At 43.5% G+C, this 17871-nt stretch overlaps 1 protein-coding gene across 6 annotated transcripts in view; it reads left to right on the top strand.

Annotated features, from left to right (window-relative positions):
* Nucleotides 1–17871, top strand: part of afdna (afadin, adherens junction formation factor a) — a 234674-nt gene that overhangs the window by 134917 nt on the left and 81886 nt on the right. For 3 of the 6 annotated variants that reach the window (XM_078556747.1, XM_078556745.1, XM_078556743.1), the window contains exons 15-17: nucleotides 9509–9529; nucleotides 9903–10048; nucleotides 13560–13654. In XM_078556747.1, the coding sequence (XP_078412873.1) occupies nucleotides 9509–9529; nucleotides 9903–10048; nucleotides 13560–13654 (262 nt within the window). The remainder of the gene's footprint in view (nucleotides 1–9508; nucleotides 9530–9902; nucleotides 10049–13559; nucleotides 13655–17871) is intronic. The other 3 variants (XM_078556748.1, XM_078556746.1, XM_078556744.1) reach the window with 1 other exon arrangement.

The raw sequence follows: 17871 nt of genomic DNA, 5'->3' as shown, positions 1-17871 counted from the left end.
CTCTTGTGGTGTTACATCAATATAAGATAGTCATCAAGCAATCCAATAGAAAATTCAGAAGAAACTTATTTCTCAGAACTCTTTGGGTAATGTGGAACTCATTACCGGGAGAGAGGTTGAAGCGAATAATACAGATGTATTTAAGGGGAAGTTAGACAAGCATATGAGGGAGAAGGGAATAAATGGTCATGGTGATAGGTTTAGATGAGGAAAGGTGGCAGGAGGCTCAAGTGAACCAGAAACACCGCATGGACTGGTTGGGCTAAATGACCTGTTTCTGTGCTGTATATTCTACATAATCCTTTGTGGATACAATTTTTCACTCGCCCATTATAAAAAATGTATTCAGTTTTGTATTAACTCGGCCCATGGGATTGAAGTAATACTCACTTACCTAGGATTTTGCGCTGAATAAATAGCAAACATCCAAAATAGATGTAACCAGCTTCTGTTGTTCTTTGATTTATCTAGCACTATCTCTAAATTAGTAGTGTTTGCTGTTGCTCTTGCTACTTAGCATTACAATATCTTTGCTTTTTTTATGGTGTACATTGTTTTTATTCTCCTAGGCTCTTGTTCAAATGGCGAGACAATACCGTAGTGGTAATATCACTAGACTAGTAATCGAGCGGTCCAGGCTAATGTTCAGAGGACACAGATTCAAATCCCACCACACCAGCTAGTGAAATTTAGATTCAATTAATTAATAAATCTGATATTGAAAGCTAGTCTCAGTAATGGTGACCATGAAACTATCATTGATTGATTGTCGTAAAAACCCATCTGGTTGACTAATGCCCTTTAGAGAATGAAATCTGCCGTCCTTACTTGGTCTGGCCTACATGTGACTCCAAACCCATGGCAATGTGGTCGACTCTTAACTGCCTTCTGAAATGGCTGAATGAGTCACTCAGTTCAAGGGCAATTAGGGATGGGCAACAAATGCTGGTCTTGCCAGTGACATCCACATCCCATGAAAGAATAAAGAAAAAAAGTATTGAATCAGGAATTTCTAGGGCACAAAGTCTCAGTTCAGTGTTGTTTCTCTAAAGCAGTGCTTCCCAAACTTTTTCCCATTGTGACCCCATTTTGATGTGTCAAAATTAGCCTGACCCAGAGGAAGAGTTAGGGGGATTGATTGATTGTTGAGAAGTTGTATCTCTCTGTATTTCAGTTTTACTGTCTCTCTCGCTCTCTCTTTCTCACTCTCTCTCACTTTCTGTCTCTCTTTCTCTCTCACTCTGTTTGTGTAACACTATCTATGTCTGTGTGTGTGTGTGTGTGTGTATCTCAAAACAGATTTGCACTTCTCTCTTTTCCTATTGGCCAACGCAAGACTCCAAATCAGTCTCCAAAATAATTCCGTCTTCTGCTTTCTGCGTGGGATTCAAATTGTACAGCCAGTGATCTATACTGAAGAAAGTTTGATTGCTTTCTCTACGTCTTTTCAAATATTAGTATGTTAATTGTGCCTGTGTTTTCTGTTTCTCAGTGTATTGAGTCGATCTTCCAAAAATGCAACAATTGCTAAATTTAAGTTTTGTAATTCATTCATGGGATATGGGCATCACTGGCTAGGCCAACATTTATTGCCCATCCTTAATTGCCCTTGAGAAAGATTGGTGGCAAGTTGCAGCCTTGAACCGCTGCAGTGCATGTGGTGTTGGTACACCCACAGTGCTGATAGGGAGGGAGTTCCAGGATTTGGACCCAGTGACAGTGAAGGAACGGTGATATATTTCCAAGTCAGGACGGTGAATGGTTTGGAGGGGAACTTGCAGGTGGTGGTGTTCCCATGTATCTGCTGCCCTTGTCCTTCTAGATGGTAGTGGTCGTGAGTTTGGAAGGTGCTGTCTAAGGAGCCTTGGTGAGTTCCTGCAGTGCATCTTGTAGAAGGTACACACTGCTGCCACAGTGCATCAGTGGTGGAGCGAGTGAATGTTTGTGGATGGGGTGCCAATTAAGCAGACTGCTTTGTCCTGGATGGTGTCAAGCCTCTTGTGTTTTTGGAGCTGCACTCATCCAGGCAAGTGGACAGTATCCCATCACACCCCTGACTGTGCCTTGTAGATAGTGGACAGGCTTTGGGGAGTCAGGAGGTGGGTTACTCGCCACAGGATTCCTAGCTTCTGACCTGCTCCTGTAGCCACAGTTTTATATGGCTAGTCCAGTTCAATTTCTGGTCAATGGTAACCCCCAGGATGTTGATAGTGGGGGATTCAGCTATGGTAATACCATTGAATGTTAAGGGGCATTGGTTAGATTCTCCCTTGTTGGAGATGGTCATTTCTCAGTACTTGTGTGGCACGAATGTTATTTGCCACTTGTCAGCCCAAGCCTGGATATTGTCCAGGTCTTGCTGCATTTGGACATGGACTGCTTCAGTAACTGAGGAGTTGCAAATGGTGCTGAACATTGTGCAATCATCAGCGAACGTTCCCACATCTGATCTTAAGATGGAAGGAAGGTCACTGATGAAGCAGCTGATGATGGTTGGGCCCAGGACACTACCCCGAGGAACTCTTGCAATGATGTCCTGGAACTGAGATATTGATCTCTGAAAACCACAGCCATCTTCCTTTGTGCTAGGTATGACTCCAGCCAGGGACAGGTTTCCCCCTGATTCCCATTGACTCCAGTTTTGCTCAGGCTCCTTGATGTTACACTCAGCCAAATGCTGCTTTGATGTCAAGGGCAGTCACACTCGCCTCACCTCTGGAGTTGAGCTCTTTTGACCATGTTTGAACCAAGACTGTAATGAGATCAGGAGCTGAGATGCCCTGGCAGAACCCAGGCTGAGCGACAGTGAGAAGGTTATTGCTAAGCAAGTGCTGCTTGATAGCACTGTTGATGACCGCTTCCATCACTTTTCTGATGATTGAGAGTAGACTTAAGGGGCAGTAATGGGCCAGGTTGTCCTGCTTTTAATGTACAGGACATACCTGGGCTATTTTCCGCATTGCTGATGGATGCCAGTGTTGTAGCTGCACTGGAACAGCTTGGCTAGGGCAGTGGCAGGTTCTGGAGCAGAAATCTTCAGTACTATTGCCGGAATAGTGTCAGGGCTCAAAGCCTATGCAGTATCCGGTGCCTTCAGCCGTTTCTTGATATCACATGGGGTGGCATTTTCCCAGAAGTGTGGTAGCGTGCGGACAAAATGGAGTCCTACCCGCCGATGAAAATGGCGGGCTTTCACACTTTATCTTCCCAAGCTACCTCATTATTTATACATTCCTGGGAAACACACCGTTTCCATGGCGGACGGGCTCTCATTCGCCCGCTTGCCATCGCCCCACTGTTGCATCACGCTGGCTGCCATCTTTAAAAGGCAGCCATCAGCAAAGCGCTTATTGCTGCCAGCTCACCACTGCTGCCTGGGAGACATGGCCAGCAAAGGCAAAAAGACTGCAGCCCCCTCCCCCCCCGCCCCACTTCAATGACGGGCCCCTCAAGCGACTGCTTGGAGGCCTGATGGGATTTGCTGTACCCCCGCTCTGGCTGCAGGATGGGTAGCAATGCCACCAACCTGGCTTGGGAGGCGGTGGTCAGTGCGAACGCTCTGCAGAGGAGGACAGCCACCAAGTGCCACAAAAGGATGAACGACCTCCTCCGTTCCACCAGGGTAAGTCACTTTTTTCATCACTCCCAATACTCTCACTGACAAACCCATCGTATATCCACAGGGCCCTCATTCACTGCCAGTGCAAGGGACATCACCATTCACTCTTTCAGACACACCACCATTGTCCTCATTCTGTCCATGGGACCACTCACCACCCACACAGGCCAGGCATACTTATCATCTGGCCCGTCAGGCGTCCTGATACATTCTCCCCATCTCTATCCATGCAGGACAAACTGGCTTACAACAGACAGGTGGGGGATGCCGGAAGTCAACATTCTGACAGAATTTGAAAACACAGCCATCCAGTTGGCCAGCGATGACTGGGACCGGTCCTGTGCTGATGGTGAGGTCAGCGCTGCTCTACCAAATGAGGATCCAGCAGTGCAACATCCATCAGACAACTATTCCGTGAGTGATGTGTCCTCTTTCACAGGCCACTGCCATGCACTAAGTATCTCCCCTTGCTTTTGCAGGCACGTCTGCCAAACAGCCGACAGAGTCCATGACCCAGGGCCTACAGTCAAGCACTGAAGAAACCTCTGAAGAGGAACCTGAAGGCATCCTCTCTGAAGTCCCGTCACAGCACTGACGCACATCCTCCACCAGCGCAGAGAGACACTCCTTGGTGGGACCTAGATTTAGCCTCGAGATCACAATCTGGTGAGCACATCGCACTTTCTGATCCACAGCAGGCGGAGGCAGGGACCTGGGAAGTCCTCGGAGGATTGCTGGAGGCCAGACCATTGCTGAGTCTGAATCAGATGATGAGCCGCTTGACTTGGTCATGTGACAGTTGCTGGAGCTGCAAAGGCAAGCTGGGGAACGACAGGAAGAGATGTTCGCTGCGCTCCACAGATTGCAAGGTGCGATGGAGGAGTCCATCTGTCCTCAGGCTGAGGTGTTAGCGCTGGCATTGCAATGCACCGTGGTCAACACTGGCAGGATGGCGGCCGCCATGGAGACCTTCGTCCAGGACGACACTCCTGCACTGCTGCGTGAGCTCAACTCCATCACTGATGCCATAGTTGGCCTCCAACAGTGTGTACACGAGAGGGGTGCTGGGCAGCTCGCTCTTACTCCAGCTTCCGCTCACGGAGTCAGCCAGGGGCCCTTGGGCACCCTAGGGAGAAGGATCAGCAGGTACATGTTCCGGGGCCATCCGCCCAGGTGATTCTGGGAGTGACCGGCCCATCTGACTCCCCTCTTCCTGTGACCCCCACAGACCCAGCTTCACAAGCCGAGGAGGGTGCCACTGCCACGCAGCAGGACCCCAAAAGCAGGCTAGGGCCCTCCACGTCTCAGCCCTCCAGAGGATGCCTGCCAAAGTTATCACAGACAGAACGTCACAGTCAGTAGGCTGCCTCCACCTCTGCTTTAGATGTCCGGGGAGCACCAGGACGTAGAGGCAGGTTTAGGAAAATTAGGTAAAAGTAGTTGCACAGCCTGGCCACATACGTTGATCACTTGTACCTACTGCTCACGAAAGTCAATTAACTCCTAAGAATGTCACCCTGCCTGTGGCTCCTTGTTCTAATGAGCAGCATTCTTGTCACCAGATGTGAAACCTTCTGCACAAGATAAAAGGTAGGTGTCTCAGTACAGGGCCTCTTCCCTGTGCTCTGTACAGCCTTCAGACCACAGTGATGGTCCAGCCTCTCACTCCCTGGAAACCATGTGCATACCTGCAGGATACATTTCTGGTGGTCGCATACCAGCTGCACGTTCAGTGAGTGGAAGCCCTTGCGGTTGATGAAGTCCACTGAGTGTAGCGATGGAGACCTGAGCACCGCATCAATGCAGTCAATCTCACCCTGCACCTGTGGGAATCCCGAGATCAGGGCGAATCCAATGGCCCCTGCACCCTGGCTGTCCCGGTCCCGGGCGAAACGCACAAAGTTGTGTGCCATGGAGAAGATGGCATCAGTGACCTCATGGATGATTTTGTGGGTGGAGGATTGTGAAGTTCCACAGAGGGAACCTGTGAATCCCTGAAAGGAGCCACTGTCATAGAAATTGAGCACCATGGTCACTTTCACAGCCACTGGCAATGGATACCCTCCATGTCCCCTTGGCCTAAGTCCTGCAGTAAGTGGCAGATGTGAGCCACCAGGTCCCTAGACATGTGCAGCCGTCGGTGGCACTGGTTCTCACTGATTCCTGCTCTGCAGGAATGGCAGGCGGTTTCTATAGACCCTGGGTATTGCTTGGCGGCGACTAGCCATGGCTCACTGTCACTCCTGGGCAGCGTGAGAGAGAGCCCATGCTGCCCCTTCTTCATGAGGTTGCTGTTCCTGCCTTTGCACGGCTAGGTGCCTCAGTCACGCTCTCCCCCGTCTTCTACGGTCTCTGTAGGCCATCAGGCATATAGCTAGGTCACCAGAATCCATGATCCTGGCGTGGTCCGCCTGCAGCATGAAAGAGGGAGAGACGTGGTTATCATGGCTGTACTTAGCACCTTTCCTGGCCCTGTGTGACCGCCCCTTTCCGGAGAGTGCTGGTCACCCTCGGATGGCCAGAGATGAGTGCGCTGCATCTCTACCCTGTGAACCTGCGACATGGGGCTCACTGGTCCAAACCAGGATGTTGAGATTGCAAGGGGCTGTGAGCGTCTCCAGCAGGGACTGCTACTTGGCCAGCGTTGGCGAGGAGATTGTACAACGTGTGCAGTCCAACTGTTCCGTGGTCAAATAAAGCGGTGGCGGACTTGAAGTCTGTGCCGGTGGTTGGGGGGGCGGGTGCAAGGCGTGGGTATGGGTAAGGTATAGAGCGCTTGGCCCTTTGGTGCCTCCATGATGCTTGCATGGGCGGGCAGGCTGGGAGCCTGACCCCAATCATATCACTGTGGCTGCGCCAGATCTGTCTTAGTTGCAGAGGTATGGTCAGTTTATACATGTGTCCCTAATGTGTGGCCACTCTCCTCACTTACCCTGCCCCCCACCTCAGTTGCCTGTGCATGGGATGTAGGGCAGCACTTGACCCCACCCCCTCTCAGCAGCCACCTTTGAGACTAGCCAGCACTTGCCCCTAGAAACCCCAACCCCCGCGCCGCCAAGGCTGGCCAGCACTTGCCCTGAGCATCCCCCATCTCTCAGCAGTCCCCTGAGGGGTCGAGGCATCAGTTACCCCTCTCCCCTGGTGCCCCTGAGGCCTGTAAACAACGGGCGAGCTGTGGAGAACGCTGCTGCTCACTCACCACAGTTCCCCCAAAGTGAAGGCCACCAAGTGCATGTCACCTGCGTGCTGTTGTGAATGACAGACGATACGACGGGGTTCCAAGAGCCTGGTGGGATGGCCTTTTAATTATATGCTAATATATTACAATTAGCTCCCCACCGACCGATGTCGGGAAATGCGGCCTGCCGTCAGCGGGCTGAGCAGAAGATAGCAATCTGCCTTCACACCGTTGTGAAGTGGGTCCTGCCAGAATTCCCACGCACGCCACCTATCACGCCCGCCATCTGCGGGCTTGGAAAATTCCACCCGTGGAGTGAATCAAATTGCCTGAAGGCAAGCATCTGTGATGCTGGGCCCCTCCGGAGGATGCCGAGGTGGATTATCCACTTGACACTTCTGGTTGAAGATTGCTGCAAATGCTTCAGCCATATCTTTCGCACTGATGTGCTGGATCCCCCCCTGTCATTGAAGATGGGGATATTTGTGGAGCCTACTCCTCCAGTGAGTTGTTTAATTGTCCACCACCATTCATGACTCGATGTGGCAGGACTGCAGAGCTTAGATCTGACCCGTTGGTTGTGGAACCGCTTAGCTCTGTCTATCACTTACTGCTTATTCTGTTTGCCATGCATGTAGTCCTATGTTGTAGCATCACCAGGTTGACACCTCATTTTTAGGTATGCCTGGTGGTGCTCCTGGCATGCCCTCCTGCGCTCCTCTTTGAATGACGGTTGATCCCCTGGCTTGATGGTAATGGTAGAGTGGGGTTATGCTGAGCCATGAGGTTACAGTTTGTTGTCGAGTACAGTTCTGCTGCTGCTGCTGATGGTCCACAGTGTCTCATGGTTGTCCAGTGTTAAGTTGCTATATTTGTTCAAAATCTATCCCATTTAGCACGATAGAGGGTATCCTGAATGTGAAGTCTCCACAAAGACTGTGCGGTGGTCACTCACCCCAATACTGTCATGGACAGGTGCATCTGCGGCAGGCAGGTTGGTGAAGATGAGGTCAAATAGTTTTTTTCGTCTTGTTGTTAAGTCAAGATATTGTTACTCACATTGTTTAATGGGATGATCCATGAACAATGAAATAACCTTACCGTTTCAACATGGATAATTAAACGGCAGCAGCGATCCTCATGATCCTTTCAGTCAATGCAATATTCCTAGAAAACTGACTTGCAGGGAAAAATAGTTATCAAATTAAACATTCAGGGTGGGTTCGAAAGATAAGGCACAAGATGGAGAAACAGGGTCACAAACAATCTACTTTGGAGAGACAGTGAGGAACATCAACTTGGGAAAGTTCTAGTGCAACCAGTTGCACAGCTCCAGGAGTTCATACTCTGGGTCCGGTGGGAACATGTCAGCAGGGGTTATGAAAGTGTTCCACTTACAGTCTGCAAATTTGGCAAGTGTTGGAGTTTTTAAACTCTGGCAAGAGATGAGTTAGCAAATAGGAGTTTTAAAATGGGCTTAAAGAAAAGGTGAATCAAACTGTGAAATGGACAGTTGGACAGTCTGCTTATCCAAGTTGGTCCCCAATCGCTCTTTCTGCAACCCCAGATCTGGTCACAACCCACAGTTTGAGAACCATTCCTCTAGAGGAAATAAGTACATCAGAACAAGACCGTTTGTACAGAGTTGAGTGTGATTATAAAGCAAAGCTTACTTTCTGCCTCTGCAACTAGTCTGATTTGTCTGACTACAAGGGGTATCATATAAACTTGACTGCTGTTTATGGATAGGTAAGCCTGTGTATGCACATATCAGTTTTAAGCAACTTGAATTGTAGCATCTTGAGAGTCACATCTCCACTTGTACAAGGATTTAATTTGTGGGAAAAGTAACTGGTTAGCCTTTGACACGAAACATTCGCAACTTTTATTTCCGTTTTTAACAATCTGTTTGGCCGTTTTCATGGAATTGCAGTAATACAACATTTCTCTACTAGATAAAAGCAAAATACTGCAAATGCTGAAAATCTGAAATAAAAACCGAAAATGCTGGAGAAACTCAGCAGGTCTGACAGCATTTGTGGAGAGAGAGAGAAACTTCTCTCTCCACGGATGCTGTCAGACCTGCTGAGTTTTTCCAGCATTTTCTGTTCTTATTTCTCCACTAGACTTTGGCATTGATGTCTTGCAATTCCTTATTAATCACTCTGATTTTTTTGATGAACTTTATGCATAAAGGTAGACTTTTTGGCATTCTATGTTCACAATGTTTTATTTCAGCTTTCCAAATGATTTTGTCAGGTTTTATCAATGTGTGAATCACTAATACATTATTAGACATTTGAAGCAAAATAAACTACTCTAGACATTAAAAATGGACAATTGTATTTTTGTACATCTATAAATCAAATACCAAAATGAATGTATTTTTCCATTAAAAGCTAAAATTCAAATATTTGCTTTCAACTTGGAAAGTAGTGGAAGTGATTGCATCTTTCCTTTCTGTACCACCAATCCCCTTAGATTGGGAAAACTACCTCACTGCAAAATGACAACTTAATATGCAAATTATGAAAGCTCGTTTCTAGATCATTGCAATTCAAATGGTTTGTGTTTTAAGTTGCTGTCTGTGTAGTTTCATAATTAAATTTAATTTTATGCAATGTTTTGCATTGTATTAATCATTATTTGTGTACATCGTGACTGTTATTTTTTTTCTCTATTTTGCCTGATTCCTCTTCCCTTTTCTGCAGGATATAGCACAGTATGAACAGGTAGGACATGTTGCTGGGAATTGTTCCCAGCAGTCAGCTTAGCTCAGTTTCTCATGCTTCTCCATATCAGAAACAACAAATCCAGTGGCTGGACTGAATGGTACATAACACTCATTTAGCAATTGGAACATGCAGCACTAAAACTTGACTGCACAACTATGTTGGCATTTCATTTTATCTGCTTAATGCACTTTTCTGTGGTGATGTACAGATTCAGCCCAAGTTCTCTTGCTTGATGTCTGTGGCCCTGTTCTTTTGTCAGCCTTGTTTAACATTGCCTAGCCTGGCTCATGCGGTCAGGGGTTGCATTTAAGACTGATCATCATGTAGAACAGAAAAGTCCTCAAGAATGACATTATTTTGATCATTACAGAAACAAAAGAATATTGCAGGTGCACTTGCCTTCTGGATGGCAAATGCATCAGAACTTCTCAACTTCATCAAACAGGACAGAGATCTGAGTCGGATCACTCTCGATGCACAAGATGTTTTGGCTCATTTGGTGCAAATGGCTTTCAAGTATGGAAATTAAAACACTAACTGTTTTACTCATGTCTTATCAACTATTTTACCCTTTCACTAAAGGCAAATACTGAATTGGCATATTCTATTTTGTGACTTTCTCCATCAGCAACCCCCCAGCCCACACCTTCGCAGAAAGTAGATTAAATAACAATGGTTTTCTATTCTATTTTCTACCTTCACTCCCAGTCCAGTCCATGCAATCCTCCTTGAATACAGTTTATATTAGAAAATTGCTAACAACCTGACCATTAAAACTACTTAAAAATCCATGATAGAAATTCCCTTTCCTCACAAGCCACATTGTGGTACTTTTGTCAAAATACTGTATCAGAACCATGGATTGCTTTTATATATTGTCCTCATCACCATGTTAGGGAGTGGGGAGGAGGAGATTGTCACAAACACATGCAAATACTCAGTATTACTGTAAGTTTTAGAACTGGAACCAAACAATTTGAATGTTGGTATGAATTGGTTTACTAAATAATTGCGTGTGCAAGTTCTCTTTTTTTTAAATTGACTTGATGTTTCCATTACCTTGAAATTTCCTTCTAGATTTAACCTAATCTGAGTATTGCTCTGCTTTCTTAATAAAGGATATATTTGTAGCATGCAATTAGATGACAGTTTAGTGTTGCTTGTTATGGTTATGTGTTAGCCAAAGAAAAAGATATTATTTAATGTTTGTACATTGATCAAGATTACTGTCAGATTCCAGATGACTTAGCAGTTAAGTTATACTAATGTATGGAATTGCAGATAAATATTCTAATGAACTATGTTTTAATGGGATCCACTGAGGTAGTATTTTTATGGATGTTTTGAGGCAGTTTGCTTCATTTGATGGTGTACTTTTTGGACCGTTTCTTGTAATTTTTAGATTTTTGGATTTTAAATCTCCAAAATAATGTGTTGCAGAAGATATGTTCAAATAAAAAAAATACAAGAAGAAAAAGAACAGAAAAGGCCAGGTAGCTCAGGAGACCCATGAGTTCTGAATGTTGATGGGGAATGGGTCCCTCTAGGGGATGCAGCTAGCGCCATGACCATAGCAACATGAGTGGCTCAGCTGTACAGGGAAGGAGGAGAAAGGTTAGCAGCATATACCTAGCTAACAGCACTCACCATTACATTTCAGTTAAAACCTGGAAAGCACTCAGATGCTTTCTGCTCAACCTAAAATGTTTTTGAATGACGTTTCTGGCCAAATTTGGTATTCTTAAGCCTTACTAAAAATTGTTTCTATAATTGATCCTGCCATGTTGCAGTGTGGCATTTAAAGCTTTCAAGGAATGGTTACAAATTTAGTGGTAATCCAACACATAGAAAAGTGCTTTCTTGGATTTTCTTCCAAGATATTAAAAGCAAAAGTTAATGCTGTACTCACCTATTGGGCTGGATCCAAGTAGCATTCCTAATATCCAAAATTAAATTTTGTTCTGTATCTGGGATGTGCTTAGCTCTTAAACTCGTAAATGTGACAATTGAGCGAGCATGACCCTCCCAAGATACCACTACATATTCATTCAGTATCAGAACAGAATTTTGTTTGTAGCACTTCACATCTCCAATTCCATCTCAGGCAATCTCCTGTTAGCAGGAAATGCATTTTGTGCAATGAGCTTCAGTTTGAGAGAGACATTATAAAATGGCAGATGCAGAAATCTTAAATCATCTCTTAGGAGGCTGTCACTTCAATAAGCTGAATTTTTTTGTACCTGAATGTTCTCAGTCCAATACAGGAAACATATTTGCTTCCATTTTAGAGGAATTGATGGATATTGAGTATATTTCTTGATAGCATTGAATATTAGTTGGGCTTACTGTGCAACTGCTCAAGGGATGACTGCATTTATAAGATTCATTTGGATGAAAGGAGTATTGAATACCCTATAGATTTTTCTGGTTCAAAGAAACCATTCAGGATCTATTTGTTGTGATATTTTTCAGAGTTTCAAGATAATGGATACATTTGAAAAATTCGTATCCACATAATCATTTAGGAGTGAATGCTGGCCTTGAAATAAACTCCATGTAGAAAATTAAAGTATGAGGAAAGGTTAAGAAAATTAGGTTTTTTTCCTTTAGGAAAGAGCAAGACTTCAGTAAACCTAACTGAAGGTTTCAAGATTATTAAGGTTATGTAAGGATATTTACAAATCTGTTCAAAGATTTTGTTTCACTAACTTCAATGATTTAATTAGAAGGGAAAATATCCAGCAGCTGGGAACTGAAGAAGTGAAATAGTCCAGAGTTTTTTTCACCCAAAATGATATAATTAACAGTGAAGACGATTGAATCATGGAATCTTGACATTTCCAGCACACAAGGAGGCTTTTTGGCTGTTGTGTCTGTAGCAGCCGAGCGATCTATCCAGCCTAATTGCACTTTCCAGCTTTTGGTTTGTAGGTTAAGGCACTTCAAGTGCATATCCAAGTGCTTTCTAAATGCAATGATGATTTCTGCCTCTACCGCCTTTTCAGACAGGGAGTTCCAGACCCTACCACCTTCTAGGTGAGAAAAAATCTCAACTCCCCTCTCTACCAATTATTTTAATTTATGCTGCTTGATTATTGATCTTTCTGCCAGAGGAAGTAGGTCCATCCTCTCCACTCTGTCTAGGTTCCTCATAATTTTATGCACCTCAATTAAAGATCCTCTCAGCTTCCTTAGTTTCTAATAAAACAACTTCAGTCTATCCGATCATTCCTCAGCTAAAATCTTTCCATCCTGGCAGCACCCATGTAAATCTCTGTACCCACTATTATGACCACATCCTTTCTGTAATGTGACAACTGTAGTATTCTAGTTGTGGCCTAACTGGTGTTTTATGCTGTTCTAGCATAACTTCTCTGCTGTTATATTCTATGCCTCAGTTAATAAAAGATAAGTATCGCATATGCCTTAACCAAATTTACCTATATTGCTACCTACTGGGACTTAAAAATATGTACTCCAAGGTCCTTCTTTTGCTGTACACTTTTCAATGTCCTGCCATTTATCATGTATCCCCTTGCCTTCTTTGCCCTCCCCAACTACATCACTTCATACTTCTCCAAAATGAATTCCACTTGCCGCTTTTCTGCCCAACTTAACAGCCCATTTAACAATTTTCTGCAGGTTACAACTTTCTTCCTCACTATCAACCACATGAACAATTTTTGTGCCTTCTGAACTTTTTTTTGCCACACCTCCACATTTAAGTCTGAATCACTGATATACCATGAAAAGCAAGGGATCTAGTACTGGGAAATGAAGTGAGAAATTTAAATTGTTTAGAGAGAAGTGATGGTAGTGGAGATGATCTGAAGATGAATGGTCCTCTTGACCCCCTCATAGCTCTTTCCCCATGTTATTCTTGCCCAATACACAATCAGTTTGAAAGTGACTAAAATATTCTTTTTCTGAATGTCTTATAAGTGCCTGTGAATGTGGGATATTACGTGGACTTCATATTTCAGATGTTAAGCTTTTTTTTGTAAAATTGATGAATTCTGTGTTACAGATACTTGGTACACTGTCTTCAATCTGATCTCAACAATTATATGCCAGCATTTCTTGAAGATCCTGAGGAAGCAAGCCCACAAAGACCCAAAATAGGTCTGAAAACTAAATTTAACATTTGTTTAAAACATTATTTAATAGTGATAATTTCCCAGGCGCACACTACATTCTTTCTTTAGGATTAAGCATTCTCTGGATTTGCATATTCACAAAACTTTGAGGAACTTCTTCTAGCATACATAAGATCACCTGCTTTGTTGATTCCCATTTTATCCTAGTTCAAAGACTGTGAATTCACTTCTAATGTTAGCTATTTCTGTTTTATTATTTAATATTAGTGTCTCTTTCCCTCCTCCCAAAAATGGAAATGCTCATTTCCCTATCAATTCGTCAACTGTTCAGTCTTCCTTAAACTTGCAAGTATTTCTTTATAGTGTTCAGTAAGTCCCACAGCCCTGTACGGCGGAGCAAAGGAGCAGGGCATGAGCATTTGAGAGGTTTAGGCTTCGATGAAGAAATGGGCCTTGAGAAGATTTTGTAGGGAGGAGGGTAGAGAGACAAACTAGAGAACAGGTCTGAAGCTGCTGGCATCAGAGAAAATGGCAAATGCATGTAATGCCAGAATGAAAGGATGGAAGGGCATAAAAGGCTATACAAGACTGGAGAAGAATGTGGGGGAGGGTATAGCTAGGTAGTGAAGAGACTTGTAGATGAGGTTGAAAATTTTGAATTTGATGCATTCAGAACTGGAACTTAGTCTAGGTCAGGGAGAGTGGGGTCTTTGAGAGACCTTGGTGGAAGACAGGACGCAGGCAGTGGAGTTTTGGCCAATATGGAATTGGTGCAGAAGAAGTTAGAGGACTCTGGCCTAGAGCTGGTGAAAGCATGGCTAACAGCTATAGCAGCATGGAGGTAAATAGAGTTAAGAGTGGAGTCATGAAAGGTTATGGAGAGAGGGCTTGTCGCTGATTTCTGGGTTGGACACAAAGTTCGATTGTTTGAGCAAGTGGCCAGTAAGGAGGGTGGAGACACTAGAAAGGATGCAGAGTTTTCAATTGGGCCTGAAAATTGACTTCAGAACAAATGGATGAAATTCTAGATTATCCATGATCAGCAGTCAGATAGGCAAGAAGATGTAGTCCAGCAATTAGCTACAGAGGTGTAATTTCCCCACCAAATATGCAGTTCACGACCCTTTAACTCCCATGTGAAGGTTCCCATCTGATCAAAACCTGGGTATGAGACTGTATTGAGCAAAGGTCAGAGGACTGCAAATTATCACTGAATGGGCTGTTTTACATGGGAAAATTGTAAGAAATACATACAGTCTCATTTCTTTTGCAGCCTCAATAACATCCCTGCTTTCAGACAAGTACACTGCTTCAAGTCAGAACTAATTTTGAGTAAAAAAGCAAAACATTGCAGATACTAGAAATCTGAAATAAAAATCGACCATTCATGAGAACTCTATTGAGAGCGTGAAAAACAGTTAATGTTTCAGGTCAAGACCTTTCATGATTTCTGACATAAGGTCATTGACCTGAAGCGTTAACTGTGTTTCTCTCCCCACAGATAGTGTCTGATCTGAGTTTTCCAAAATTTTCTGTTTTTATTTCTAGTTTTGAGTAAGTTGCTTCCAAGGGCTGCGAAATTTTTTGACTGTTCGTTTCTATTGAGGTGTTTTATGGACTATTTCCAGCAGCAGCTGTTTCCTTTTGCAAAATTATGTTTCTGTTTCTATAAATGTACCAAGTTTCCTTTGTTAATACCTGGACTACAAACTACAGCAACATTTTGGAATATTTATCAGAGTATCTTTCAGATATACTATTTGGTTTAGTGTTGAACAAAATTTTCTATCCTCTAAGGGGTTCCATTCCCTTCCTCCTTATACTGGTTCTTGGACCCCCAGAATTATGAGAACAAAATGCATGCAACAAACAGAGTTTGGATCAACCTTAGATTAATTCATTAATTGAACCCACAAAACCACAGTACAAACCCTTTACAATTTGACTGAAACTTACGATCACTGATGTGGCTGGTTGTTAGCGGTGTTGATTGTAGACCTGGATCTGGAGGTGACCAGTCCCTGCCCTCTTCCTCCAGACTGCAGTAAACACGCCTCAATGTTGTCCCACTTTTGTATTGTTCAAATCACACACTCTCACAACTGGCCCTCAGGAAGATTCCATTAACATTCTGCTGGATTGTCTAGCTCTTCGCACCCCTTTACCCTTGCCCTTTGTGTCCTGAGCTACATAGAATTGCAAGGGCGTAGACAATTCTCCTATTTACAAAACAGAAGGACAATATGATTTCCCTCCCATGGTGAGGGACACTTAATTCCTAGCTTATTCAGGTGAAAATGCTCCTTTCATTCTCAGCAGGAACTGACCACAATTCATAATCACAGTTAATCTTTTCATTGCCCAGTTGCTATTGCTCTCTAAATCAATCGTAAGTCAGTTAGCCCATTTTCTCTGTGTCAAGGGTACCTGTTTCATGCCCTCCTCTTTTTCTGCTCCCCCCTCCAAAAATAAATTTAATTTATTGCAGTAACTGGGTGGTGTGCTCTTTCTCCTCTCCCTCTGCTTTTTTTTTATATTTAGAAAGAATCCTTACTTCACAAGCTGAGGACTGAAGCATCTATTAATGGGAAACCAGCTCATTTCACCTTTTATTGGTGTTTTCAATTGTTATGTTTTAGGAGATTTCTGATCTAGAGAGCTGTTTTGCATGAAAATTCATTGCACAGCGGAGCACTGGAATGTGCAAAACATTCATGCCAACCTGTAAAGATGCAAAGTTAAGAATGTTCTTTGGGAAATATTGTTTCTCTGCTAGCAGTCAGTACTATGTATGTTATTTGTGAGTTTGTGTCAAAATAGCACCATCTGCTGCAGACAATTTCCCTTAAAGGGCTCATTTTCATTTTAAAATGGCTTAAATTACAGTGATATGGGGAAAGAGCGAGGCATTGGGGTTATTGCTCTTTGAATGAACCAGTGCAGGCTTGATGGGCTGAATCACCTTGCTCTATGCTGTGCTATTTTATGATTTGGTTTTCTGTGTTTTTGCTGATCACACCTCAGGAATATGGCTTTGGAGGTGAGGAATAATGCATGATCTGCTTCAACAGAAAAATAAGTATTTCCATTTACCTGTGGCAGAACTGTAGGGCCACACCTAGTCCTGCTGGTCACTCTTAGAAATTCTCTCTTGGGGCCACTCACTTATGAGATAAATTGTCGTATATCCATGGATGCAGATTGGGAATGAGAGTTTATTCCCTTTAGTGGGCTAGAAGGTAGTGGCATCTGATCAAACACGATGTCACACAGAATAGAAGTCCTAACTTCAGTTCCCAATGATGAGCTAATGGTCTCTGCTAGGAGAGTAGTTAGTGCACTGCAGTTGTCATGGGCGTCTTGGAGTAAAGAGAGGGGAGGTGTGGAGAAGCAAAGAACCCAGATGACAGGGAAAATTATTCATTATCTCTGTTCTGAGCATTAAAGTACATGCAACTCAAATTTCCACTTCTCCAAGTACATTCTGAGAATGTGGGCACTGAGGAACCATATTATATGAAGCAGGTTTTTGGCCGTACCTCACCTTCTGGTGACGCATTTACTTCAAGTCGTTTACTTAATAAATACAAGCCTTCTCTTTAGAAGACTAATGAATAACTTGTATCAAATGCAAAGGAAGGAAGTACAGAAAACATGAATTCCAATTGTCTTGGTCTTAACCAATGGCTCAAATTGGAGGCTCTCCAGTGTAAATCTTGAATATTGTCATTCTGGACATGGCTACTAGGAGGTGCACTGGATTGCTTTATTATTCATGCTGCAGTTTGGCTGCAATCACAAAGTAGTCATTTGGTTGAAAAAAGGGAATAAAAATTGCACTTGGTAACCACTAGAAATGGAACATTATATAAAATGAAAAGTAAGTAATTGGTACTATGAATGTGGAAAGGTAGAGGAAGAAGTCAAACTTTAGTTAAAAATGTTAAGCAGCAATATTCTATATGCTTAGCCAGTGATAGAATTAAAATGTTTTTAGCTATAGAGCTTTAAACAAGATAAATGTTTTTGAATAAAAACCATAACAAGATTTTGCATACATGTCTCTAATTCAAGTCAAATATGAATCAACATGAAAAATGTTTTGCTTTCAGAAAATTGAGTGTAATTATACTGATTTAAGTTTTATGTCTGCAAAGGTTAAGGATGGTCTCTTAGTGTCCACACAGTCGCTAGAATTGTGTCCGTGTGTCTTTGATATGAGGCAAACTTTATTAAATAGGT

This window comes from Cetorhinus maximus, chromosome 14, assembly GCF_964194155.1.
Source record: "Cetorhinus maximus chromosome 14, sCetMax3.hap1.1, whole genome shotgun sequence".
Taxonomy (NCBI): domain Eukaryota; kingdom Metazoa; phylum Chordata; class Chondrichthyes; order Lamniformes; family Cetorhinidae; genus Cetorhinus; species Cetorhinus maximus.
This window is presented reverse-complemented; position numbering and strand designations above follow the sequence as displayed.